This window comes from Ambystoma mexicanum, chromosome 11, assembly GCF_040938575.1.
Source record: "Ambystoma mexicanum isolate Mex_15411 chromosome 11, UKY_AmexF1_1, whole genome shotgun sequence".
NCBI classification, from domain to species: domain Eukaryota; kingdom Metazoa; phylum Chordata; class Amphibia; order Caudata; family Ambystomatidae; genus Ambystoma; species Ambystoma mexicanum.
The window spans coordinates 389,655,801-389,683,777 of record NC_090934.1 but is presented as its reverse complement, the minus strand read 5'-3'; the positions used below and the strand labels follow the sequence as shown (position 1 = coordinate 389,683,777).

General features: G+C 47.1%; 1 protein-coding gene across 1 annotated transcript in view; it reads left to right on the top strand.

The window, feature by feature from the left end:
- The first annotated feature begins 9,368 nt into the window (after nt 1-9,368).
- Nucleotides 9,369-27,977, top strand: part of RAPSN (receptor associated protein of the synapse) — a 447,427-nt gene continuing 428,818 nt past the window's right edge. The window contains exon 1 of the mRNA XM_069623106.1: nt 9,369-10,325. Within this exon, the coding sequence (XP_069479207.1) occupies nt 10,134-10,325 (192 nt within the window). The 5' untranslated portion in view covers nt 9,369-10,133. The remainder of the gene's footprint in view (nt 10,326-27,977) is intronic.

Below are 27,977 nucleotides of genomic sequence, written 5' to 3'. Positions count from 1 at the left end.
GGTGTCTCCCGCATACATAATATGGCGGGGGCAGGGGGTGGACAGAATCCCCAAAACTCGAATTAGAAAATGCGAACAAGTGGGCTTCGCAATTTTGTAATTCAAGTTTTTTGGATTCGGTTTTATAACGTAGATCCAAATCTGTGCAGCACACCTGGATTCTGTTGATGTGGAGAAGGGTCTCATGGCCTTGCCTTTTAGATAGGCCCAATATCTATTAGCAGTGAAGACGATCTGTGTCCTTTGACCACATGCTCAATGCCTGGGCCCAATGTCCTCTCCCTGAACATTCGGTGTGATCTGCCAAATGATACACTTCAGCTCCAGCGCAGCAGGGGTCCACGGAGCACTAGCAGCACAGCAAGGGCCGCACTTCAGCTCCAGCGCAGCAGGGGTCCACGGAGCACTAGCAGCACAGCAAGGGCCGCACTGCTATGGTCACGTAGCTCCCTCATCCGACTCTCAGCGGGTCGTGTTTCAGGTACCATCGTCCTCATCAGTGCCAGGCCGAATGTTTCTGTTTTTCAGGGAAAGATACGAGAGCAGCCGGGTTTCCTAAGTTTCTACAATAGATTTAAGAGAAGCATTATAATGCCAGCTTTACCTGATGTATCTACGCTGATCTGCAAATATAAAAGCTCACATCCAACCTTTCCACTTTCTTGAACCGGATCTAAGCTGCCTAATATTGAAAGTAAGTGGCAAGGTTGGATTTGTAGTGGTATGGAGTGAGTGTTTCTATTTCAGGTTTTAATGTTGAATTTGTATTGGTATAGAGCGAGTGTTTGTACGTTAACGTTGTTATTTCTACTGTTTGTAGACTTTAATGTCTGCTGGACTAAGCTTAACATTTTAATTTAAAAGGTTTTTGTTCAATTTTATGTCACTATTTTTTGTGGGGAGTATAGAAGTGGGTGTATTGCATTGAGTGTATTAGTGTATGAACATATGGTGTATGGATGTAAGCCCTATTTCTATGTTGTATTACTGTATTGCGTACAGGTGTATGGTGTATGACAGAATTGAATACGGCATATGGTTGTATGGTGCATGTCATGTGAGTGTGTAGAAATGTATTTATGTCATATCTTTATGACAGGTGTGTGCATGAGTGTATGGCGTATGAGCATATGGTGTATGAGTGTATGATGTTTTTAGTTATAAAAGTATAACAATAAAAACTCACTCCATACCACTACAATTTATGACATATCACTACAAATGTAACCACAAAACTACAACTAGAAACGCTCATATCATACCACTAAAAGTGAGTGTAAAGGTTGGAATGGTATACAGTGAGCGTTTTCAGTTTAGGTTTTGTAGTGTTACGCATTTATTTATTTATTCATTTACATTTTTAAAGCACTCACACCGCCCGCGGGCATCGAGGCGCTGTTACAGTTATTGTTTGTTTTTTAGTTGCATAATTGTTTTTGTCTAAGTTGCGTATTTATAACACGCTTAAACACCCAGAGGTTTCTAAGCGCGGACCGGGGTGCGAACCTGTGTTGCTTCGTGTCGTCTTGCTGCCAAGGCGTGAATGTTGCTGCTGAGCTATCCTCCCGGGACAAATGTAGTGATTTGTAGTGGTATGGATTGAGTGTTCATAGTTATACTTTTATGGTTGCATTTGTAGTGGTATGCATTAAGTGATTGCAACTTAAATTTGTCATTTCCACTGTTTGAAGATTTACTTTTGCTAGAGTAACTAATGCATGTAGTAACTGTAGTGCTATGTACTTATGTACTACGTGTTTGTACCAGTTGTTGTTAGATTAACTGTAGCTGTTTTTTAAATAGAATATATTACACGGCCCGCAGTAGCGGCCGTGTAGTTATGGTTAAGTTGCTAAACCCATAGGAAGACTACTTTTGGGGCAGTTTATAACTCCCCTTGGACCAATCCTTACCAAACTTTTCAAAAAAAGTATATGGCCCGCTCTGAATTATTTTGGCGAGTTGGGAGAGGTTTCGTGGAAGGAGGCAAAGTTATAGGGGGGACCTCAAACATTTTTTTTTCTCCAAAACTGAATGGGCAAAAACTTTGTGCACGCCTACAGGCCGAACGGCTGGACAGATTTTACCCAAATTTGCGGCAGGAGCGGGGGCTTGGTTCTGAAAGCGCGCTTTTGTGTGTTTGGTGGAAATGAAACCAGTACTTTTGTTGCAAATAACTGAAAGGTACGTCTAAAAAAATGCGTGATATCTGGCTCCGCTCCGCCGATCCATTTCCCTGTTTGCGTCACGGACAAAAGTCTCATTGGCTTGTAGTACGTCGTGATGTCGGCGAATATTGGACGCGGCTGGTGGTTGGCTAGAGGGAAGTGTGCTGTGCGTATACATTTTTGGGAAACGCCATCCGCCATCATGGTGTATTGGAGGACAGTGCGGCACCAGAAGGGTCTGGAAAACATGGTGGTGGGAAGAAGGGATGGAAAGGGTGGGGGAGTGACAAGTGGTACATCTGATATATCTCATTAGGTGGAAGAAGATGGTGGTGTGCCTGCAGTATCCGTGCATATTGCGCAAAATCGCAGATACCTCCACAGGCAACTACCTTGTGTGGTGAATGTAGGCAGTCTGCGTTACAGCACAATAGCTGGTTCAGTGACCTCTTTCCGTGGTGACTGATGGCAGATCAATGGCAGAAGGGGAGTGCATTGCACATGAACAATTTAACAAACAGTGTACTATGGTGTGTTGCGTGTGGTAAGGCCGTAGCCCCTTCGCTGCATGGGTGGAGGCCTTGCACCGACAACTATGTGCCCTGGTTGCAAGTAGGTTTCACATTGTTGCCTTGTGTGTGTGGTTTGTCAACATTGCATACACTGTTGGTTCCATGGGTGTGGGGATTGTTAGCACATCCTATAGTGTGTAGTCCATGGCTGGACCTGATGGAGTGAACAGTTCTGCAGTGTGTGCAGTGGGTGCAATTTTGAAGTACTGAGTGCATAGAAGTGGATAGGGTTTAACTGGATATTTTATGGGTTTGGGTAGTGTGCATTGCGCAGATTACTGACTACTGTACTGCACTTTGAAGTATTGGTTCTTTGCACATACTGGAGCGCTGGGAGGAAAGAAAGTAGTGCTACCTCTACTTAGTGGTGATGGGTGCTGCTCTGGGTGAATCTGGATGCTGAAAGCGTGGATGCTTTTGTAGAACTTAGAAGTGGTGGTGCTTTTAAATCACACGAGACGTGTACTCTGAGTGTGTAATGGTACATATGGAGTACTGTACAGAAATGACAGTCGTCGATGCAGACGTCTTGGATGTGTTTGGTGCATGCCTGTGTGACTAGTTGATAGTATTTAATGAGGGAGTACTGCAAAAAACAATAGTGCAAAGGGGAGAAGGACTGCCCTGCTTAACTAGGGCGCAGCCCTCGCTGTAGCTGGGAAAGCGCACATGCCACATTCTGCCCTTCTCAGCATGGTGGGCATGGAAATGGAAGTGTGGGGATTATCCAATCAGGTGTCGAGGGTGTGCTTCACAGCAAGGGGGCGTTACTATTTTTCCAATACTCTGTGTAGTGAGGTTGGCAGGGATGGAGAGACGCAGAGTGCTGATCGTGGGTGATACCTTTGTGCAAGATCTGCACAGGTATGCCGTGCAAAGAGACATTGCTGTTAATTTCGGGTTGGAAGGAGTGGAGGCTTTCTGGGGCACTCTCTATGAGTGCAGTCTTGATGGTATGGTTGACCTTTGCAGATGTGTGGCCTCTGTCTGTACTGTTGATGTTGTCGTTGTGCATTATGGAGCTGAACTTTTGGTGTACATGTCGTGTGGACGTTTGCTCAGTAACCTAAAGAAGTTGATGGAAGCAGTGATGCAGATTTTTCCCACTGGCAAGGTGGTTTTCTCAAGCATACCACCAAGAGGAGCATGGGACCATGCCGTTGTAATTTGTAATTTGTCCCCAGCCAGAGGTCGGAAGGTGTCTTATAAACAGAAGCATGTGTCTGTTTATGTGCAGTGCTGAGATGTTCTCCACGGGCTATGACATTATTAATGAGCAAAATGTGCATTGGTTCCATGCAAATGGCATTTGTTTAACCGCCATTGGCAATGCTGTCTTGTTTTACACTGTGCAAGAAGCGTTGAAGAGAATCCTGTAAAAATGTAAGGAGGAAAAGGAAACAGAAACTGAGATAAAGAGCAAAAACAAACAAGGTTCTGTGCAAGCACGTAAACATTATTTTTTAAACGCTCTTTTCAGAGCCACCACTACAGACGAAATCCCCTACCCTGGTTGAAATGCATTCCCCACTCCTGGCGAAGTGGATGAATGTGAATGCAGAAGTCTTGAACAGTTTCACTGAAATTTGAACTGGAGTTGCTGTCGATTCATACGACACTTGCAGTCTGAATGTGTAACGGTACATATCAAGTGTTGTACAGAACTGACAGTGTTAGATGCTGCCTTCTTGCCTGAGATTGGTGGATGTGTGTGTGACTATTTAACTGTACCCAATGAGGTAGGGGTGGGCAAAAAATTGAGGAAATGGAAGAAGGACTGCTCCTGCTTTACTGGGGTGCGGCCCTCGCAGTACTTGGGGAAGCGCATGTGCCACAGTCTGCGCTTCTCACCATGCTGGCCAATGGAAATGGGACGGTGGGGATTATCCAATCTGGTACTGAGGGTGTGGTTCACAGGAAGGGGCGGTAATACTTTTTTTCATTACTCTGCGTAGTGAGGAGGGCTGACATGGAGAAAGGCATTGTATTGATTTTGGGTGATGCCTTTGTGGTAGATCTGCACAAGTATGCCCAGGAAAGACATGTTGATGGTGATTGCGCTTTGGAAGGAGTGGATGCATTTGGTGCACTGTCCATGTCTGCAGTTTCAGCGTTATGCTTGACCTTTGCAGACAAGTGTCCAGTTTCGCTACAGTGCACGTTGTCGTCGTGCATTATGACGGCATGCATTTGGGTTACATGCCTTGTTCACGTTTGTTCCATCAACTGAAGAGGTTGATGAATGCAGCGAAGAGGCTTTTTCCCACTGCCCAGGTGGTTTTCTCTGCCATACACCAAGAAGAGTATGGGACTATCCTAATGTATATTGTTCCCAGCCAGAGGCTGGAAGGGGTCTCATCAACAGAAGCCTGAGTGATTTTTTGTCCGCTCGTGGGATGTCGTTCTACAACGACAGCATTCATTCTCCAAATGCGGTGTGTTTCCATGCAAATGGCATTTTCTTGTCCAGCATTGGTGATGCTCTTTTGTTTGCTCATCTACAGGTGTTGAAAAGTTTACTGTAAAAATGTGAGAAGAAAACAGAAAACCCTATGAAAATAAAGATGTTTCTCTACAAGCACTTAGAAAAAAAAAACAAAGGCTCTTTTCAGAGCCACCCCTACAGACGAAATCCACGAAATCCCCTACCCTGGTTGCAATGTATTCCCCCACACCCGCACACAGCACGAAAGCCACATCTGGGACTTTTGCAGATGGCGGGCATGGAAATGGAACTGTGGAGGCTAAGGGATTGCGCAATAACGTTTCTGGGTGTGGTGTGTACGCAGAGGACAGTTATACAGACCTAATAGTGTTACATGGAGAGCTCTTCAATGTGATTGGTGGATGCGTGTGTGACTATTTAACAGTACCCAATGAGGGGGTGCTGGAAAGAAGATAGTGGAAAGGGAAGGACTGTTTCTGCTTTATTGGGGCACGGCCCTCGCCGTATTTGGGGAAGCGCACCTGCCACATAATACCGTCTTCAGCATGCTGCCCATGGGAATGGGACAGTGGGGACTATAGGTATTGAGGGTGTGGGTCACAGGAAGGGGCATTAATCCTTTTCTCCATTACTGTGTGTAATGAGCCAGACTGATATGGTTGCCATTACTTGCAAAGGTAATGTAGCAAAGCAGGTTTGGTCCGGCATCAATTACAGCTCAAAGCAATGTGGCGTTTGTGATGTCATCTTTGATGTCATGGGTGTTAGTCCTTGCAGTGCACAGTGGTAGCGCGAGTTATGGTTACTTAGCTTACCATAACCGGCAAATTTCTGGGGTTTTTCGGTTTTACCTGTAACCATAACATCCCTGTAACAACGTACTTCAATTGAATTTTATACGTTTTTACTAGTGCAACTTAACCATAAAGTCCCTTTAACAACGTTTTTTCACACATATATATATATATATATATATATAAGAAACCGTTGAATTACAAAGGTCAAATGTTTCATTAACATAGGGGGGAAGTGGTGGGGTCATGTAGGGAGAGTGGGGCAGAGGAAAAGGCAAACAGGTGAAGTTAAAGCCGAGCTTCGAAGAGATCCGTGTCCAGGATGGCCTTTATTTTCATGGGCAGCCGAAGTTAATGGAGCGTGGCAAGTTGGGAGAAAGTGCTGAAGCGAGAGTGGTCATGGGACAGCGAGGATGGGTTGAGGTGGAGGAGAGGGATTAAAATGGTGATTAGTCAGAGGTACAATCAGACAGGTACAGAGGAGCAAGTGCATTGATAGCTTTGTAGACTATGAGAAGGAACTTCGAAAGGGAGCAGTTCTGCAGGGAGAGCCAAGAGCCAACCAGCATGGTGTTGCTTGATAGAAGTGGGAGAAGATTTGGTATGGCTGTACAGAGTGTGGGTAGCAAGTTGAGGACTTTGGGGGGAGGGAGGAAGAGTGAGAGGGAGGGAGCGAAGGAGGGAGGAGTATAGAGGATGGCTAAGGAGCAGGCTTCAGTAGTAATCGAGTTTGCTGAGCACGAGGGTGGAGATTTGAATTTCCGTAGGGTGGTAAAAATGGTTGCATTTTGTGAATGTTGTGTAGGTTTGTGCTGTAGAACCTCGAAGCGTCTCTTGTGCTCTGTGGAATTACCAATAAAGATCTCAGACCAAATAACCGGACAGACTCAAGGAATATGCCGAAGGACTACTTTATTCTCAGGTTAAATAAAGCAGGTTCAATTGACAAACATCAGACAGATGCACAAATGGTCTGTAGGGACAGTAGTGAACCCACCAGCCGGACCCTAAACAGATGGATGCCACCTATACAGATTTGCAACCTGGCTATTGAGAACCCACCAATTTAGGTTAGGCTGTCCGTGTCAGGCCAAGCAGCTCTCCAGCCTGTATATAAGGCACCATAAGGGTAAAAATCACCGAACCAATATTATGTACTAACTAAATATGTTGCCTTCTCTCTTCCCTCTTCATCTCTCCTCTCCCACCTTCTCAGAAATGATGTACATCATCACTATGCCCCTGTAAATAATTGAAAATGTAATGATTATGATTACAACTATACTCAAAAATGTATACGACACTGTATGAACTAATAACCACTGTCATAATGTATCACACTATGTTGCACCGATAATCACAAATGTATTGATTCAGCCTTGATAAAGACCCTGATACACGTGTTGGCTGACCACCTATATCACCTGAATAAAGAACACAAAACCCACTGAAAAACCAGAATCTTAATAGCATTTATTGAGCGCAAGGTACTGGAATAAACAGTACTATTGTTGTTTGGTCTAATTCTGTACTAGCTCCCATCCCCCTGAAGAGTAAAGCCTTCCCCCTGCCTGCACCTCCCTGAGAGGAAAAGGAAGGATCTCTGTTGGGCGGTGCCCTTTTCACCTTTATGATTGGGATCTGCTGGTTTAGTAGTAGTGTGGAGCTGAGTAGGAGGTGTATTCACTAGTCCTCCCTGTAGTCCTGCAGAGCAATACTCATTTTGTCACAGCCTCTTGTTCACATGCATCATACATACTATCAGTTGGATTTTCCAGGGCTACATACAATGAGTGGTTTATCGGACCGCCTATCTCTCGTGCCAGCCCAGCAAGTCTGGCAGAGGCATCAGATCACAGGGAGTCCTCCGGCTACGACTAGCTAGGGTACTACGGTGATAGTAATAAAGCAGATCACGCTATATCTTGTTGCTGCCTTGTGAAGACGCTCCACTGGCTCCTGAAACGGTGACTGTGGAGGAGACGAGTGGTTGTGGCATCCAGCTGTGCTCCTCTCTGACCTCTCTCTCTCATCTACTCCGTCCTGGCCATGACAGTTTAACTACATGGGAGGATTTCTCAAATGGTCAGTGGGAACGTGTGTATAAGATGGCATACAGTCACAGCGCCCTACCCTCCTGCTCAGAGCTCCTCTTGCTCGCATGTTTTCAGTCACCCACAGGTTCCTCGCTCAGTCACCCCCCACTCCCCCCTCGAGCGCAATCGCAGGCCATTCGCTCGCTACCCCTGAGACCGCAGGACCCCCTCTCGTTGTTCACGTCACTGAGCTCCGTGGTGTGCAGCCATCACATTCCCGGACCCCTCTTTGCTTGTCCTTCTCGGGGTGTTTACTAATACTCAGCCTGGTGGGGCCTAGGCTGTCTTTGGCCCCTCCTGTGACTCTCCTAGGGCATTCCTCTGGCCTTGCCCAGGCCTCTGTGGTGTCAGTCTGCTTTGGAGGCACTAGGAGCCTTACTCAGCCCCCCCCCTGCCCCTTCTTGTTAATGCCACCCAGTGGAGTAACTTTGCTGAAAATGTTGGGGGAGGGTGACATCTAAATGAAAGGGGCCCCCTGCCAAATGAGTGGGACAAAATGGTGTGCCGCAAAAGTTGCGGGGACAAATACCCTAGGTGACGCCCATGATGCCGCCTGGCCACTTGATGCCCAGCATTCTTGGGTCTTTGCTTGCCTTTGTTGGTCTCGTCACACTGGCACCACTGTGCTATCTGCATGCATCCTCCCTGTGGCCCTTACTGGGCCCTCCCTGCGCAGAGTCTCATTGTGCCTTCCTTCCTCTTGCCCTATTCAGCCCCCATGTAGACCTGGCTTGTTTGCCATGTCGCTGAGCTCCTTGGCGTCTGCCTCGCCCCTCCCTGGCCCCCTCTACTTGCCTTTCTTGGGCTATTAATACTGGGCGCAGTCCCCACGCTGTGACCCTCCCTACGCTCCCACGGTGTCAGTCTCTCTCTGGTCCCCTTTCATACCCCCCGCCACAGCAAACCCCACCCGCCAGACCCCTCCTCTGTCCATGTCACTGAGCTCCTTGATGTGCGGTGTCCACGTGCCCCCCCTAAGCCCCCCTAGTCTTTCTTAGGCTATATCAGTACTGGGTCCAATGAGCGCCCGGCTGGCGCGGCAGGGTATATTAAACCTCACATGTGGCCTGACAGTGTTTATGTCAATGAAAGAGGGCGGGGGTTGGTATTTATACACATACCCCGTCTTGGAGTATTTGTGTTGTGGGGCCTGTGAGGAGGGGGCTTGTTGGCACTGTGACCTTGGAGCTCTCCAAGTCTTCTATTCCTGCCAAACGTGGGCAGACTGGCAGGGACAGCTGCGAGGCCTGACAGGAGGGGGCGGGCCGGGGGCAGTGGAGGGGCTCCGTGAGACCACCTTGCTCCCACGGCAGCCACCCGCGCGTGCTTGGGTTCCACGCCGCTTCCTGGCCCCGCTGTTGGAGTTCTTGTGTCCACGTCGATGAGCGCCCAAGAGCTGGCGGTGAGGATTTAGCTCTCGGTGTGTGTGGGCCCTGTCTGCCTCCTGCCACCGCCCGTCAAGCATGCACGTGCCGCCACTGAGCTCAGTGCTGGCCCCTCGCTAGAGCCCCGGCTGTCGGGGCATCAGGCCGGTCGGCGAGGCTGCCCTCAACATTTGATATCGAGGGGCCGAGCTGATCAGGGCATCAAGACACTTTCGCCACTGTCACTGCAGTGCGCCTCCACCGCTGCAACAGGCGTGCTGTTCTACGTGAACCGGAAGGGCTGTACTGAGCGGGCTAGCAAGGCAGCCAAGCTATGCAGCGCAGATCAGGACGTTGAGCAAACTTGCCACCACTGCCCCAGCTGCACCACCCCGAGTAGGGCATCGGGCGATCCTGCACCGACGCAGCGTTGCCACCCTTGGCACGGAATTGGGTGTGCCTCCACCCCTGCAGTCTCCGTGCTACCCCGATCAAGAAATTAGGCGAGTCTCCACTGACACAGCTGCGTTCCACAGATCTGGACGCTAGGCGAGTTTACATCCATCCCAGGTTGAGGTGTGGACACGTGCTCCATCTCTGGCACAGCCATACTACTTCCCTGAACAGGGTAGTAGGCGAGCCTCCTCTGGGCTGCCTAGGTTAGGGTTTTGGACGAGCATTCCCGGGGCTGAGATGGGTCAGGACCAAACCAAGCAGCAAACGGAGAAGGGGCTGGAGCTCTACCAGTCCAACCAGACGGATCGGGCCCTGCAGGTGTGGATGAAGGTGCTGGAGAAGACTGTGGACCCCGCGGGAAGGTTCCGCGTCTTAGGCTGCCTCATCACTGCGCACTCTGAGATGGGCCGCTACAAGGACATGCTGAAGGTAAGGGAGACAGACCCGTGCCCACCTGAGAAGAGCCGAGGGCTTGATCAGACGAGGGCACCCAGGGAATAGTTGCCCAGGGGCCGGGGGGGGGCAGCGGATGGTAATAATAGGCAACTACGGTAGGGCACAAGGCACCCAGAGGATGGTAGTGCCAGGCAACCGGGCGCTCCAGTGGGGGTACAATTGGGCATCACAGCATAGGAAGTGGGCGAGCTGGGATAAGCATTTGGCAGTTACTGTCATAATGGTACGACTTAGCCCTAAGATGGTAACAGCTGCAAAATGGTGTGAGGACTGGGTATATGATAGCAGTGCCTGGCAAATGTCTATCTGATACCTATACTCAACCCAAAATGGCTGGCTTTGCCAAGGGATGCTTTTTACAGGGCCTTAGTGCAAAGATAAGCATACTGCTTTTAAATTAAGCGTTTGAAAGCAAACCTGATTAAGACATTTTATGACACAATCCCCGCATGTATAGCTGCAATTAAGCTATTAACTCTCAGAAGACTGGCTTGAAGTAACACTGGCAGGCCCTCACTGCTTAACGTTTAATGTTACTGCTTCATAAAGCTAGGTCAGAGAGATCCCGGGGGATGTGTTTTGGGGAGGGGGGGAGCCAGCAGTGGGCGGGAATGGTCGTAGGGATTAGGATGTCCATGGGCAGTCAGTGGGTAAATAGCCAAATACTACTAGTGGGCTGTGTGTCCCTCACCAGGTTTGGACTGGAAACCAAAAGAGGCCCTGGAAATAATGTTCAAAGTGGCCCCATATTGCACATTTTCAGCAAACCCCAAACCTTTCGTATGAGAACATTTGGACACACAATAGCTTATCACACATAAGAGGTGTGGGTGCAGAGGCCAACCGGGAAATCTCCAGAGTTCCCTGTAGGTCAGCCCAGCCCTGCTCCTCACATCCTATCTCCCTCCTAGTTGTACTCCACAGCAATAGATTCGGCTTATAAGTGACGCTTTTGCATGTCATGATAGTGCACATAACTGTATACGTGTGGGTGTGTGTATATATATATGTACACACACGTCTCTCTGTGTGTATGTATCGTGGACATGTATATATGCATAGACACACCTCCCTCTCCCCTCCTACTGCCATCCTGTGTTGGCCAAACCCAACACAACATCTCCACTGTGTGATAGAGTGGTGAACGGGACAGAGTGCCCGGTCACTGCAGTGTGACATGCTAAGCAGACAGACTCCGAACCTGTCCAGGAAGGGCCCAGCCGCATCCATTGATCCCGCCATGCAAAAGAGCTAGACCCTCTAGGTTCCATACCATGCCCCACCCTACCTCCTACCCCACCACCCTACTGTCTGTTGACCTTCCCCATTCATTCTGCCACCTCTCCCCATCTTGCCACTAGTTTCCTAGCACTGATACTCTTTTTGCCTGTGGGCCTGGTCGCCCCAGTGGTTCACATACCTTCCTCCTCTTCCCACACATCAGGACTTTCCCCTACCGCTGACCGGTCTCACCCGATGCCACACCTCTGCTCCCCGCTGACACATGTCAGCTCACTAACTGGTGAAGGCCCGCAACTCCAGGTGCCAGCACTATGTTCCGTGCACCCTTAATGGCTTTGCCCACAAAGAGCAGGGCACTTCTGCTTCTATGGGACTTCACCACCCAGCAGGTGCAGAATGTTCCCCTCCGAAAGAACCATTTTCGTGTGATATTTCAAACATTGTGGTAAACATGTCATGCTCGTCAACCTTTCGATTAAACAGTTCAATGACAACATGCCCTTCATGTGTAAAATCCCACTGCACCTTCTGAACCTAACACATTATAATACTGAGAGGTGATGGCTGCCTCTGTTGTGGACTGATGACACTTCTTTTTTGGTGGGAAAAAATAAAAGCATTTGGAAAATGAGGGAAAATTATTTTACCCAACATCAAATCATTTAGTTCAAGAAAAGATGCACAGTTTAGGACCCATATTTCTGGTCATAAAGTTCACAACTTGGCAATTAATTGCCTTTTTTAACATTGCTATAGCACTCCATAGAAAGCATTAACATATTTAACAGTTGTGAAAGATGCAACAGACAGGGGAAAATAATTGCCCAATATCACACACGTTTGGAGAAGTAGTGAAACTGAGATTATAATCAATGGTATTAGATCACCAAACTCTTCAGGGACTTGGAAGAGTCATCACACTCTTAGAAACTCTTAGAATAGAAATAAAATATCAATCAATCACACAACCGGTGGCCCATCAATGACCTCACAAGAAGGGACATTCAAAGATACCCAAATGGTGGCTCAGTGTATGCTTTCAAAACAATATTTAATGCAGACTGTGGCCTTTTAATAAACAATGATTGATAAAGGCCACAAAAACACAGCTTTTAAAAATAACACAAGTGAAAAGGACATTAATGGGCTTCCTTACAAGTTTTGCGGTGCAGGGAAAAAGTGGAGGGAATTCCGTTTACCGCCCATGGATTTACCGTGCAGTAAATCTGCCGAATTTTGGAGAAAAAGTTGCAGATTCACCTCCAGCTTTTTGCTGCCAAAAATCAGTGGATTTACCGCACAGTAATTCTGCTTGTGGTAAATTCACCAAAAATCCCCATCGAATCCCATGGACTCCAAAAATGGGAAATGAAACCACCCTACAGCCACTAGTAATCCCGTGGTAGCTCCACGGGACTAAGTGGTGGAAACGGTAATCAAGTTTGGCAGTAATTCGGCAGATTTACCATCGAATTACCACCAAACTCGTAATGAGATCCAATAATTACAGTTCAGTAATCAGATTGGTATAATCACTGGAGTGCACAACCACCACAATCTGTGTATGTACATATGTGTGTCCTGTTGTTTTTTGTAGTGCAAATCCAGCAGCTGTGAAGCAATGGGGCACTCTATAACAAGGTGATACAGTAACTAGGGTGCAATAATATGGGTGCAGTTAGAAGTATACGATAGTAAGGGTAAGCTTGGAGGACATGTGCAACATAATAGTAACAATTGCTGCACTGAAAGTATACCAATTATTATTACCAAGATCTGGTACCAATGCCTACAATTTAGCTACTAGCTCATGTCTCTCCTCTCTAGTCTTTTTGATGTGATGCTGCTTTTTTTATTGGTTTCAGTGATTGCCTCAAGACTAGACTGTTTTGTTCCAATGGGGATGCCTGGATTTGAACTGGGATGCTCTGGCTCTAAATCCACAACTTCTCTGCTAGGGTGCATCTGCTCTATGTCCTATTCTCCTCAGTCCTTTTTTATTTAAAGCAGCACATGATACTGAGTTTCGGTACATGTCACTATTTGGCAGATAAGTTAACCAGAGGACAGGGAACCAGTTATGTGCACAAGATCAAATAATTGTGGTCAATTGGTGAAACCAGGATTATAATCCATATCTTCAGGTTTCAAAGTCTGCAGTTCAGCCATTAAACTACAGCCATCTTCTCGTGGGCATCCTTTTTACATTTATAAAGTAGTTTTACTTTGGTGTCTAGCTTATTTCTAAGCGCTTCCATATTTAGCAGATAAGCAAACAGAAGGCAGAGGCATACATTGATTTGCCCAAGATCACTGAAGTGTGGTCAAGTGGAGAATCCAGGATTGGAACCCAGACATAATGGGCCCAATGTTGCCAAATTACCCTCTGTACCTCTTCTTTTGCACTTTATTGTTTCCCTTATGTGTCTCCCTTGCCCTCCTTTTGCCTCTGCTCAACTTTATTTTATTTCCTGCCCTGTGCCTGGGGCCAGTGGGGAAGTGTGGTGAGATGGTAGACATATGTGTGTGGAAATGGATGGATGGTGGCACATTGTCTGTCAGGATCGGGGTCTGGACGTGCCTGTAAAAGGTGGGTGACCCAGGGTGAGGATGCATGTTTGTGATCATGTGGGGATGTACTAAATGGAGAGCGGCAAGACGATAATGTTATGCATGTATGGGAGAGCGCGTGTAATGGGCAAAAGTGTCCCTGGGGTGGGCTGGGTGGCCCGATATGTGTGTTTGGGGCTGTTATTGAAGTCTTTTCTCTGAGGGGTTGATAAGGATGACGGGTGGGGCTATTCTGTGGGATTATGGGGGTCGGCGGCAGGGATCGACCCACCAACTGTTACTTCAGGCCACTCACTTGATCCCCATGTCACTGTCTTTGCGAATCCTGGTTAAGTGATCACAGGAACAGGTCCAAACCAAAAATAAAGAGGGCTTTGATGAGATCCTGGATTAGTTTAGCAAGATCCCAGCGCTGATCCCTCTACTAGCACGTCATCAGCTCCCTGGCGGCTGCTGCTGAGTGCAAGGGTGGGGAGAAAAGCTGGAACACCCTTGTTCCCTGCCTCACTGTGCAAGCGACATATTGCCAATGTGGAGGGAAAACCAAGTAGGAGCAGAGGTGAGGGGAAGTGTTAGCCAATTCCCCTCAACCTGAGAGACCCCCAGCACTTTTGCTGGACTCTGGGATTTTTTTATCTGTTTATCTGAGTAAGTGGGGCTTTTCCTCGCTGACTCATTTTATTTTGTGCTCGGACTTCGGAATATTACTTTACTGCTACTGTTATACTTTTTACTTTAATGGAGTCAGACATTCCTCCATGTATTTGATCTGTGTTGCAGCACCCAGAACCCTATAAGCCGTGTTGCAGAGGAGCCCATTGGGCTTCCCATTTTATTTTATATTATTTTCCCATGATAACGACTGTTCTCAAGGATACTAGGATACTGTGTACCTTACTTACCTTTTGTTTTGTGAATCAACACACACCACCTTAGTTGGGGTGCTGAGGGGTAACGCAGTAACTCCTCTCCAGCTGTTCGTGTAACTTTTTATTGACAGTAACAGACACACCTAAATGGCTGGTGGCAGTGGATACATTTTTCTACCATTTGTGTTAGTTACTCGCAGGCTGTTTTCACAGCTGAAGTACAGCACCCTTGGGTGACCATTTTCCCAGTATGACCCCAGTCTTCTTTTATATGCATTTTTCATTTGTATGTTGCTTCTTGGCCCTTCGTCTGCCAATCCAGGTGAAGGTGGGTCCAGTTTGAGATTTTCCTTTGGTGGATTTCCTTTGTGAAGCCCGCCAAGTCTCCTGTGTGTACGCTGAGGCAGGAAGTGAGGGAGGAGTCTGAAATATTGCATGCCTTTGTCTGAGAGTATGTCTGGCTGCAACCAGTTTGAACTGGGAGGCTGGCTGTCCTGCAAGGATAGCCAGCACCAGGTGATTGACAGGTTCATAGGATTGAATGAATGGGCTCCTGCATAAAAGACAAGGCTTTTGGGACAGAAGGCTAAGTCGACCACTGGAACAGAAGCTCTGAAGAAGATGACCAGAGATGCCTGCAGCACCTCCAGTAACCGCAGAAGCACAGCTGAAGTACAGCTGCTGTCTTGAAAAGGGAAGCTCCGCCAAGGACAACTTCCTCCTTTGGGCTAGTAGACACAACCAGCCCCAATACCACCATGGATTTGAGCTGTCCCCCAACATCCTATGACCTTCCAGGGCTGCAGAACCCTATACCCAGGGTACCTCAACCATCTTGGAGTGCATCATCTTCTAATTGACAAATCTCACTGGAACTTCGGTGGCCTCCATGTACACCTCCAGAAGCAAGAATCCTCTCCCGAGAGTCCCCTCACTAGAGTGCAGGACCAATAAATGAGAAGATTCCAACCAGTGGTGAGTGTTCGCTCCTGGTGCTGATAATAAGGTGCCAGAACCACTCACTGATGCGGGAGTAGGAAGAACTCCTTCCTGGCAACTCCCTCTCTTGACTACTGCTGCAGGAGCCCATCCATGGTCCCCCTTTCATCACAACGACCAAGGACTAGGATACCGAGTTTGCAGCCGTGCATCAGAAAAGCATCCAGCTACATCATCTTCTGCACTCTCAAGATACTGTGGAGCTCGGGGTAAACTTACCTTGAGCCATTTGTGTCACTCCTTTGTTCTGGGAGTACAGTTTTTGCTGTTTGAGTGTTCACCCAAATCCAGTCGCCGAGACCCAACAGCTTGTGCCTCTACCGTAAGGCTTCTCCAAGCTCCTGTGCCCTTTCAAAGAACTATTAAATTGCTACATGCCTGTACTAAGAGGATTTTGATCAGAACTGTTGCATTCCTCTTGACGTTGGCATTTCTGATTCCCCTACAGTCAATCTTCCATTCCTACTGGCTTTGGCGCTGCTTGTTTCCGTCCAAAAACGGAGCTAAAGGTATCATTTATAGTTAGGGAAATAATGCCTAAACTTTACAAAGAATTGCTACAGTGTTGCCTACCTGTTAATGTTGCTTCTTTACATTCTTGACCTACTTATAACACAGTAATGCAGAGTTAATTCAAGTTGTGTTTTTACTTACATGGCTGCAATCACTCCATGTGTAAATAGAAAAGTACATGATCATTTACTCACCTGCTATATTTCTTCTTATTATCCGGATGTGCATTTGATGTTCTTAGTTGATACAGTATTTCTTTAGTTACGTGTTGCCTTGTATATATATAAAATAAATATCTATTTTTGCTATAACTTTAAGTGTGTAAGTGCTTCTTTGGATCTATGTATGTTCTGATTTCTGTGTACTGATTTACAGCTCACATTCCTCGTCCTAAAATAAGCCTGGCTGCTCTGCCATTCTACCAAGCGCGGGTAGGACAGGCCTATATTAGAAGTTGGACTTTAGAAAAACCTACCTTACAGGAGGCACTCCGTGTCCTCATAATCAGGAGCCAGAACAATGAACACACAGCCTCTATCCAGATAAGTACACGGATGTGTGTATGCAGGCATGCAGAGGGTTTGGGGGAGCAGGTGTCAAGCAATACCTTATGTATGGTGACTGGGCATTTGGGGCTGGATCATTTGAGGTGGCGCTTAGCATATGATGGCAGCAACTTGGCATGTGAGGCTGCATCCTATGTGCAGTGACTATACCTCGAATATGAGGCATTAAGTACAACTGAATAATGTTACTAGGGCATTTGGGTCTGCATTTGACATATGATGGCAGCATCTGTACATGTGAGGCTGTCCCATACATGTTGCGATTAACCTCTGGGTATGAGGCCTTATGTGCCGTTGGATGACATTACTGGGGCATTTGAGACAGCACAGGGCATATGATGGCAGGACCTGGACATTTGAGGCTGTCCCATCCACGTGTGGTTGGCTACACCTGACTGGCATTGGGCAGTATTACAAGAACATTTGAGGCTGAATTTGACATATGATAACAGTGCCTGGACATGTGAGGCTGTACTTTGTAAAGGGTGTCTATACAAGGGATATGAGATATGAACTGGCATTCAACAGCATTTCTAAGGAATTGGCGGCTGCACTTGGCATATGCTGGCAGTACCTTAACGCGTCAGGTTGTACCTTCAATATTATAGTTACACCTGGAATGTGAGGCTATCGCAAGCATGTACCTGCTTATAGGAAGCTACACGTAGCATCGTTTGGCAGCACCTGACCATGCCGGGCTGTATTTAGCATATGACTACACCTGGCATGCAAGGCTATGACCTGCAGGCGATGGCAGTAACAGGGCCAACCCATGGATTATCAAGGCAGCACTATGCATACAATATGGTTGGTAGCTAAAATAATCGTTTGATGGCTTTATCATATGGTTGTTATGTTATTAAATGTAAGCATATTCACACGTGCTTACATCCACAACATCACTTCCTGCGATGTAAGCAGGGTCTAAGGTCATAACATTTAATTTCCCAGGATATTCTTGAAGTCAAATGTCATGTTGCTGGCATTTCACTGTGATGTCATCATGTGCAATGTCACTTATTCTGTGCATTTTAGGGAGAAGACCTGCCCCTTTAAGAGTTGTGAGTCTTGCAGAGCAGAGCAGAGGGGCTCTGTAGGCAGGGCATTTATTGGTGAGAAGGGTACCTGAAGATGCATCCAGAGAATGTGTTCCCGACTTGCCCTGCCAATGTCTGGAGCAGCTGGTTTACAGGGGGTGTCTTATATGTGGATTGTGGTACATTTAATAATGCACCCAGTGGCCGGCAGGCCCATCTGGGTACAAACCCACCAACACCAGTGTGCAAAACACAGAGTGCTGTCTGAGCAGGAGTTTAGCTGATCTGACTTTCATGGCGGAATCCATTCGCCAGAGTTCCCAACATTTCCAAAAATCTGGGTGCTTCCCTCTAGCAGAAGGAAACGTGTCACTCCTACCCGGCATTGCTGTATCCCTAATAAAACCATCGGTTATTGTACTTTTTTTTATTGCAGTACTACTTGATCCCTCTCAAGCTTATTGGCAGGTTGGCTGCATTTTGGGTGTGAGGGTGGTACATTATAGGTCCACGATTCCGCTTGTTTGTTATTTTCTAGTGCAAACTAAACTTAATCCATTTAAGATGATCTGCAATTGGGCAGTTCCAGGGTGCAGGATGAAAAATGTATTAGAGGCAAGCACTCAACTCATTGGATTACCTCCTTCACTTTCTGCATACTGTGTAAAAAGAAGGCAATTTCTGAACTGTACACAAGTGCATACAGATACAATAGTTTCGCAATTTGCAGTGGTAAACAGAGAAAGACACACTAAAGCGAACTGCAGACACAGAGATCACACACACCCACACACAGACACGCATACGGAAATGCCGTTACATGCACAGTAATAATTTCGAAGATGTCTGTCCTGGCAAGTGTTATTTTAGAAAATGTTTACTGTTCTTGTTTCAAGGGATAACACTTACGCTCCTGCAAGAACAGCTTGTGGTGGTGGATGCTCGCACTGTACAAGAATTCATACCTTTGAAAAATGAATGTGACCAAAGAAGGCTAGCCCCACAATGCTCCTCTTTATACAGAGTGAGCTTTATTTAAACCGGTAATTATTGCCCACCACGGGGAACAAAGGGGTTACATACATTCGATGGTATCATGCATATACTGTCAGTTTATCGCAGGGGCAGTGCGTCCATAATAGGCAAAGGAGTGTCAACCCTCCCATGCTGGAAGAGCCGCCAAACCAACCCAGTAAAAACCACTTAGTGCTCCCTCAGCTTGGCAACTGAGGGAACACTTCTGGGCTGGCTTTAACTGTGAAAGAGAAATGTTGTTTCATTTTGAAAGTTTGTGTGCCCCAGTGCACATGACCAATGATGGGTCTTGCAAGGCCAGGGGCATTTTGCTTCCCCGCCTTGCATGGCCCCTTGGGGATGCAGGATAGGGGACTGCAGCTCTGAATGTGCATCGGGGGTATTCCTGCACCTCCTCACATATTCAGAGCACTCCAGCTCATCTGCTCATGGGCAGGGAACAGAAAAATCACCCTGCTTCCCTTTTCCTGTTTGTGCTGTGCTGAAGCTAGATAGAGGAGGGCTGTTGTAGCCTATCGAGAGGCAGAATAGATTCTGTGGTTAAGAAATAAAAAATGTGTATGTGTGCATGACTACATGTGAATGAATGGGGGTATGTTGTGTGTGTGAATGAGTGAGTGTATGTTATGAGTGCACGGGTAAAAGAGAGTTATGAATGGTGTATGGGTACGAAAGTGAATACACATGGGAGTTTTATTGATGGTGTATGCATGCTGAATGAATGTGTTTGGTTGTTTCTGCATTGGGGATTGGGCCCCTCATTTGGGGGAGGGTGGTTATTAATGTTTCAAATATGATAAGTGTTATTATGTGGATAGACTGGCCTATATTGCTGCAGCCACTCTGTTTACATTTTCTGATTCTTGCGTGGGCACATTACACTGAGCATCAACGTTAAAGCAAACATAATACGTTTGTTACATGGTTAGACTTGCTATATTGCTGCAGCCAGCCTAGTGATGCTTTCTGACTCGGGTATGTCTTTATTTGCTGTGCATCAAGGGTAAAGCAAACATGATAAGTGCTTTTGTGTGGCAAGTCTGGCCTACATTGCTGTGGCTAGGCTGTTTATATTTCCATATTTCCATACTCTGGCATTTTTTTTTTTTACTTTGAATTAAGGTTAAAGAAAACATGATACATGTTATTATGTGACTAGACTTGCCTACATTGCTGCAGCCAGTTGTGTTAAATTTTCTTACTGTGGCATGCTGGACATCAATGGTAAAGCAAACATGATAAGTGTTGTTATATGCTATGTTATGTGCTAGAATGGCCTACTGTGCTGCAGTCAGTTTGGGTACTTTTTATGAATCTGGTAGAACATTATTTATTGGGAATCAAAGTTCACGCAAACATGATTAATGTTGTTATGTGACAAGCCTGGCCTACATTGCTGCAGCCACTCTGGGTACATTTTCCTTCTCTGGCATGGTATTTGTTACTGGGCATAGCATTATTATGTGGCTTGACTGGCCAATGTTGCGTCAGACAGTCTGGTTTCATTTTCTTACTGTAGCATGGCATTTGTTTCTGGACATCAATGGTAAAGCAAACATGATAAGTGTTCTTATGTGCTAGAGTGGCCTACTTTGCTGTGGCCAGTTCAAATACATTTTCTGAATCTGGCATAGCATTATCAAATCTCAAGCGAACATGATGTGTTGTTATTTGGCTTGCCTGGCCTACAATAACAATGCTGCGGCCAGTCTTGTTACATTTTCTTACTGTGGCATGGCATTTTTTGCTGGACATTTATTTGTTTATTTTGCATTTTTAAAGTGCTCACACAGTCCGCAGGCATCAAGGCGCTGTTACAGGAATTGTTTGTTTTCTTAATTGCGTAATGGTTTTTTTGTCTTAGTTGCGTATTTATAATGCGCTTAAACACCCAGAGGTTTCTAAGCGTGGACCCGAGGATCGAACCTGTGTTGCTTAGTCTCGTCTTGCTTCCAAGGCGTGCATGTTGCCGCTGAGCTATCCTCCCAGGACAACATGAATGGTAAATCAAATATAAGTGTTTATATGTGCTAGACTAGCCTACTTTGCTGCAGCCAGTTCGGGTACATTTTCTGAATCTGGCATAGCATTATTTACTGGGAATCAAAGTACAAGCAACATGATAAGTGTTATGTAGCTAGCCTGGCCTACATTGCTGCAGCCAGTCTGGTTACATTTTCCTTTTGTGGCATGGTATTTGTTACTGGGCATAACATTATTATGTGGCTAGACTGGCCAATGTTGCTGCAGACAGTCTGGTTGCATTTTCTTACTCTGGTATGCCATTTTGTGCTGGTCATCAAGGTTTAAGCAAACATGACAAGTGGTATTAGATGGCTAGACTGATTTACATTGCTGCAGTCAATCTGGCTATGTATTCTTACTGTGGCATGCCATTTTTTTTTACCCTGATTCAACATTAAAGTAAACATAATGAGTGGTATTAAGTAGGTAGAACTGCCTACATTGGTGTAGCTAGTCTGGATATATGTTCTAACTGTTACATGGCCTTTTGTACTGGCAAGACCAACAGGAGTAAGTTCTTCTATGGTAATAATGGCATATACTTGTGCAGCCTACAAGGAAATGTATGGGCACAGCCAGCATGAACATGCTTTTTATACTGGCATTTATTGTGGGCAAAGGCATAATGAAAATGAGTTGGAAAATGCGCCTCTGAACTTTGGTGACTTGTCTCTAATGGAATTTTTAATGTACAATCATACAAACCGTTTGCAAACTGTGTGGCTTTTTGCAAAATGTTTCATAGAAAGTATGCTGACAAATGCATCATTTTACCCCACTATTTGAAAATACAGTCTCGGGGAGAGTCACCCTGAACTCCATGTAGGTTAATTCGGGCTCCCCTGCTACGTTTGGTCACTCCTACTTATTTGAGGCAATAATGTACGCCCCTCTAATTAAACAAATCACCAGCTGCCACTGATATGCTTTCCCCCTCATGTACCATCATGTACCACCAGGCCAGATCGAAGACACTAGCCCTCTTTTCAGCGAGTGCTTTTTGATTTCGTGCAACCCATGGCGGCTCTTCTGTACCTCGCTGCAGAAATCAGGGAATGACAGAATCTTCTTCCCCCCGAAAGAACAACGGGAACTGCTTTCAAGTCAAGTTCTCTTTGTTCAGGGCTTCAAAGCTCTGCAACGCCCACCCCCTGATTGGATCGATTCGCTGCTGGCCGCTGGTTGGTGGTAGACAAATATGGCTTATTGAGTTTTACTGGTGTCGAGGTTCTGGTTTGAATTCAGTTTCGAAAAACACCTGCATCCTTTCCAAAAGGTCTTATCCTTCACCTGGCTCCAGCATGCCAAGCACAGGTTAGGTACTCGAGTATTATTTTCCAGCCATTCAACTGTATTTTGAGGATCCATGACTGACGAGGCTTATATTCACAACAGCACAAGCCTCTTTTTCTGTGTTTTAATTTGTATGCGCTCTTTGATTCGAATTGATTCCCCATTGCTTTTATTCTAGACTCGATGTTGCATGAGATGTTCTTTGAAGGTCACAGAGGGCTCCCTTCATGAAAGAGCCACCAGTCAATGGGCCTGTGTCATCCCGTGTCATCAGAAAGTGCCCTGCGTGAAGGAGTCACCAGTCAATGGGCCTGTGTCATCAGAAAGTGCCCTGCGTGAAGGAGTCACCAGTCAATGGGCCTGTGTCATCAGAAAGTGCCCTTCATGAGGGAGTCCCCAGTCAATGGGCCTCGTGTCATCAGAAAGTGCCCTTCATGAGGGAGTCCCCAGTCAATGGGCCTCGTGTCATCAGAAAGTGCCCTTCATGAAGTAGTCACCAGTCAATAGGCCTGTGTCATCCTATGTCATCAGAAAATGCTCTTTCTGAGGGAGTCCCCAGTCAATGGGCCTGTGTAATCCTATGTCATCAGAAAGTGCCCTTCATGAGGGAGTCCCCACTCAATGGGCCTGTGTCATCCTGTGTCATCAGAAAGTGCCCTTAATGAGGGAGTCGCCAGTCAATGGGCCTGTGTCGTCCTGTGTCATCAGAAAGTGCCCTTCATGAGGGAGTCCCCAGTCAATGGGCCTGTGTCATCAGAAAGTGCCCTTCATGAGGGAGTCACCAGTCAATGGGCCTGTGTCGTCCTCTGTCATCAGAAAGTGCCCTTCATGAGGGAGTCCCCAGTCAATGGGCCTGTGTCATCAGAAAGTGCCCTTCATGAGGGAGTCCCCAGTCAATGGGCCTCGTGTCATCAGAAAGTGCCCTTCACGAGGGAGTCCCCAGTCAATGGGCCTCGTGTCATCAGAAAGTGCCCTTCATGAAGTAGTCACCAGTCAATAGGCCTGTGTCATCCTATGTCATCAGAAAATGCTCTTTCTGAAGGAGTCCCCAGTCAATGGGCCTGTGTAATCCTATGTCATCAGAAAGGGCCCTTCATGAGGGAGTCCCCAGTCAATGGGCCTGTGTCATCCTGTGTCATCAGAAAGTACCCTTAATGAGGGAGTCGCCAGTCAATGGGCCTGTGTCGTCCTGTGTCATCAGAAAGTGCCCTTCATGAGGGAGTCCCCAGTCAATGGGCCTGTGTCATCAGAAAGTGCCCTTCATGAGGGAGTCACCAGTCAATGGGCCTGTGTCGTCCTCTGTCATCAGAACGTGCCCTTCATGAGGGAGTCCCCAGTCAATGGGCCTGTGTCATCAGAAAGTGCCCTTCATGAGGGAGTCCCCAGTCAATGGGCCTCGTGTCATCAGAAAGTGCCCTTCATGAGGGAGTCCCCAGTCAATGGGCCTCGTGTCATCAGAAAGTGCCCTTCATGAAGTAGTCACCAGTCAATAGGCCTGTGTCATCCTATGTCATCAGAAAATGCTCTTTCTTAGGGAGTCCCCAGTCAATGAGCCTGTGTAATCCTATGTCATCAGAAAGTGCCCTTCATGAGGGAGTCCCCAGTCAATGGGCCTGTGTCATCCTGTGTCATCAGAAAGTGCCCTTAATGAGGGAGTCGCCAGTCAATGGGCCTGTGTCGTCCTGTGTTATCAGAAAGTGCCCTTCATGAGGGAGTCCCCAGTCAATGGGCCTGTGTCATCAGAAAGTGCCCTTCATGAGGGAGTCCCCAGTCAATGGGCCTGTGTCGTCCTCTGTCATCAGAAAGTGCCCTTCATGAGGGAGTCCCCAGTCAATGGGCCTGTGTCATCAGAAAGTGCCCTTCATGAGGGAGTCCCCAGTCAATGGGCCTCGTGTCATCAGAAAGTGCCCTTCATGACGTAGTCACCAGTCAATAGGCCTGTGTCATCCTATGTCATCAGAAAATGCTCTTTCTGAGGGAGTCCCCAGTCAATGGGCCTGTGTAATCCTATGTCATCAGAAAGTGCCCTTAATGAGGGAGTCGCCAGTCAATGGGCCTGTGTCATCCTGTGTCATCAGAAAGTGCCCTTCATGAGGGAGTCCCCAGTCAATGGGCCTGTGTCATCAGAAAGTGCCCTTCATGAGGGAGTCACCAGTCAATGGGCCTGTGTCGTCCTCTGTCATCAGAAAGTGCCCTTCATGAGGGAGTCCCCAGTCAATGGGCCTGTGTCATCCTGTGTCATCAGAAAGTGCCCTTAATGAGGGAGTCGCCAGTCAATGGGCCTGTGTCGTCCTGTGTCATCAGAAAGTGCCCTTCATGAGGGAGTCCCCAGTCAATGGGCCTGTGTCATCAGAAAGTGCCCTTCATGAGGGAGTCACCAGTCAATGGGCCTGTGTCGTCCTCTGTCATCAGAAAGTGCCCTTCATGAGGGAGTCCCCAGTCAATGGGCCTGTGTCATCAGAAAGTGCCCTTCATGAGGGAGTCCCCAGTCAATGGGCCTCGTGTCATCAGAAAGTGCCCTTCATGAGGGAGTCCCCAGTCAATGGGCCTCGTGTCATCAGAAAGTGCCCTTCATGAAGGAGTCACCAGTCAATGGGCCTGTGTAATCCCGTGTCATCAGAAAGTGCCCTTCATGAGGGAGTCCCCAGTCAATAGGCCTGTGTCATCCTGTGCTATCAGAAAGTGCCTTTGGTGAGGGAGTCCCCAGTCAATGGGCCTGTGTCGTCAGAAAGTGCCCTTCATGAAGGAGTCACCAGTCAATGGGCCTGTGTCATGGGAAAGTGCCCTTCATGAGGGAGTCACCAGTCAATGGGCCTGTGTCATCAGAAAGTGCCCTTCATGAGGGAGTCCCCAGTCAATGGGCCTCGTGTCATCAGAAAGTGCCCTTCATGACGTAGTCACCAGTCAATAGGCCTGTGTCATCCTATGTCATCAGAAAATGCTCTTTCTGAGGGAGTCCCCAGTCAATGGGCCTGTGTAATCCTATGTCATCAGAAAGTGCCCTTCATGAGGGAGTCCCCAGTCAATGGGCCTGTGTCATCCTGTGTCATCAGAAAGTGCCCTTAATGAGGGAGTCGCCAGTCAATGGGCCTGTGTCGTCCTGTGTCATCAGAAAGTGCCCTTCATGAGGGAGTCCCCAGTCAATGGGCCTGTGTCATCAGAAAGTGCCCTTCATGAGGGAGTCACCAGTCAATGGGCCTGTGTCGTCCTCTGTCATCAGAAAGTGCCCTTCATGAGGGAGTCCCCAGTCAATGGGCCTGTGTCATCAGAAAGTGCCCTTCATGAGGGAGTCCCCAGTCAATGGGCCTCGTGTCATCAGAAAGTGCCCTTCATGAGGGAGTCCCCAGTCAATGGGCCTCGTGTCATCAGAAAGTGCCCTTCATGAAGGAGTCACCAGTCAATGGGCCTGTGTAATGGGAAAGTGCCCTTCATGAGGGAGTCACCAGTCAATGGGCCTGTGTCATGGGAAAGTGCCCTTCATGAGGGAGTCACCAGTCAATGGGCCTGTGTCATCAGAAAGTGCCCTTCATGAGGGAGTCCCCAGTCAATGGGCCTCGTGTCATCAGAAAGTGCCCTTCATGACGTAGTCACCAGTCAATAGGCCTGTGTCATCCTATGTCATCAGAAAATGCTCTTTCTGAGGGAGTCCCCAGTCAATGGGCCTGTGTAATCCTATGTCATCAGAAAGTGCCCTTCATGAGGGAGTCCCCAGTCAATGGGCCTGTGTCATCCTGTGTCATCAGAAAGTGCCCTTAATGAGGGAGTCGCCAGTCAATGGGCCTGTGTCGTCCTGTGTCATCAGAAAGTGCCCTTCATGAGGGAGTCCCCAGTCAATGGGCCTGTGTCATCAGAAAGTGCCCTTCATGAGGGAGTCACCAGTCAATGGGCCTGTGTCGTCCTCTGTCATCAGAAAGTGCCCTTCATGAGGGAGTCCCCAGTCAATGGGCCTCGTGTCATCAGAAAGTGCCCTTCATGAGGGAGTCCCCAGTCAATGGGCCTCGTGTCATCAGAAAGTGCCCTTCATGAAGGAGTCACCAGTCAATGGGCCTGTGTCATCAGAAAGTGCCCTTCATGAGGGAGTCACCAGTCAATGGGCCTGTGTCATCAGAAAGTGCCCTTCATGAGGGAGTCCCCAGTCAATAGGCCTGTGTCATCAGAAAGTGCTCCATCAGTCCCTGCCCCAGAGTCACTACTGGAGGTTGAGGGCCTGGGAGTTAAAAGGGTGCACCTCCTGGGTTTTAATGTTCAGAGGGCATTTAGGATTGCCATGGGGATCACCCATAGAGGTAACAAAGGGCATCAGAAAATAAGACACTGTTTTTGAGATGTGTCAAGGAGAGCTAGAGTCCCAAAACTCTTGCTGCTGTGGTTTAGAGGGTGGGGTAATATTATCACCTGCACGCATCCACGGGGTGCCACACTGCAGACTTTCAGAGGAAAGACTACTGCTCATCTCACTCCCCGTCGGCTCACCACCGCCCACGTCAGCAGGAGGAACTCATTGTGCCCGCAACTGTGGGTCTTGAGAGTAGGTGTGTGGGTGAGCGCTCTCTTTTTTCTCGACACCAAACTCTTATTTATGGTCGGTTGAAAAAAACAAGCGCAATACTCTTTCAAAAGGAACCCAAAACAAGTGAACCCCCAAATAAGAACCAAAAATAAGTCCCAATACCCCCACGATGAAAAAGAGATTAAAAAAGGAAGAACGACATAAAGATGGAGTAATTAACATTAATAAAAAGAACAGAAGCACATTTTTTTAGTAAGCCAAACATTCAGATGGCTGGGTAGGCGTAAAAATGATTAAATACATTACCTGCAATAAAAACAAATCTTTGATTACATTGAATCTATTTTCTCTTTTTTATTTTTATTATTTTCTGTTACAATTTTTTTAAACTTTTGTGGCTATTACTTCTTGAGAACAATATGAATATTTCTCCGAGCTTGCCTTGTCTTTATTTCTTTTTTAATGTAGTTTATTATTTTTAAACAAGCATTTGGGGACAGACTAGGGGTTAGTATGGACCGTACCTATACAAGCTGTTGGCTGGGATTGGCCAGGCCATCATTACTGGACATTCCAATTGGCTAAGGCTTTTTCAAAGCAGCTGCTGTCACTCAGAGGAGCTGCTCACAATCGGGAATCAGACTTTGATAGAAGCCGACAGTAGGCATTCTAGAAGCCTTACAAAACCCAACCAAAGCCCAAAAAGTGACTTCAAGAAATTATAATTGAGATTGGGGGAAAACAAGCTCAACGTCACAAATAGTAAGTGGACCTGGAAACAATTAGGTTTCTCATGGAGGTTGTGCCGGTGGAGCACTCAATAAGACTCTGCACATTTAACCGACTTTGGATAGTTATTGACACTCTCCATTGGAGCGCCACTCAGAATCTCTGAGCCCTTGGGTCTGGGTGTGGGGGTGTGATCTACAGCACTTCATGACATCCATATGCTTGATGGCAAACTC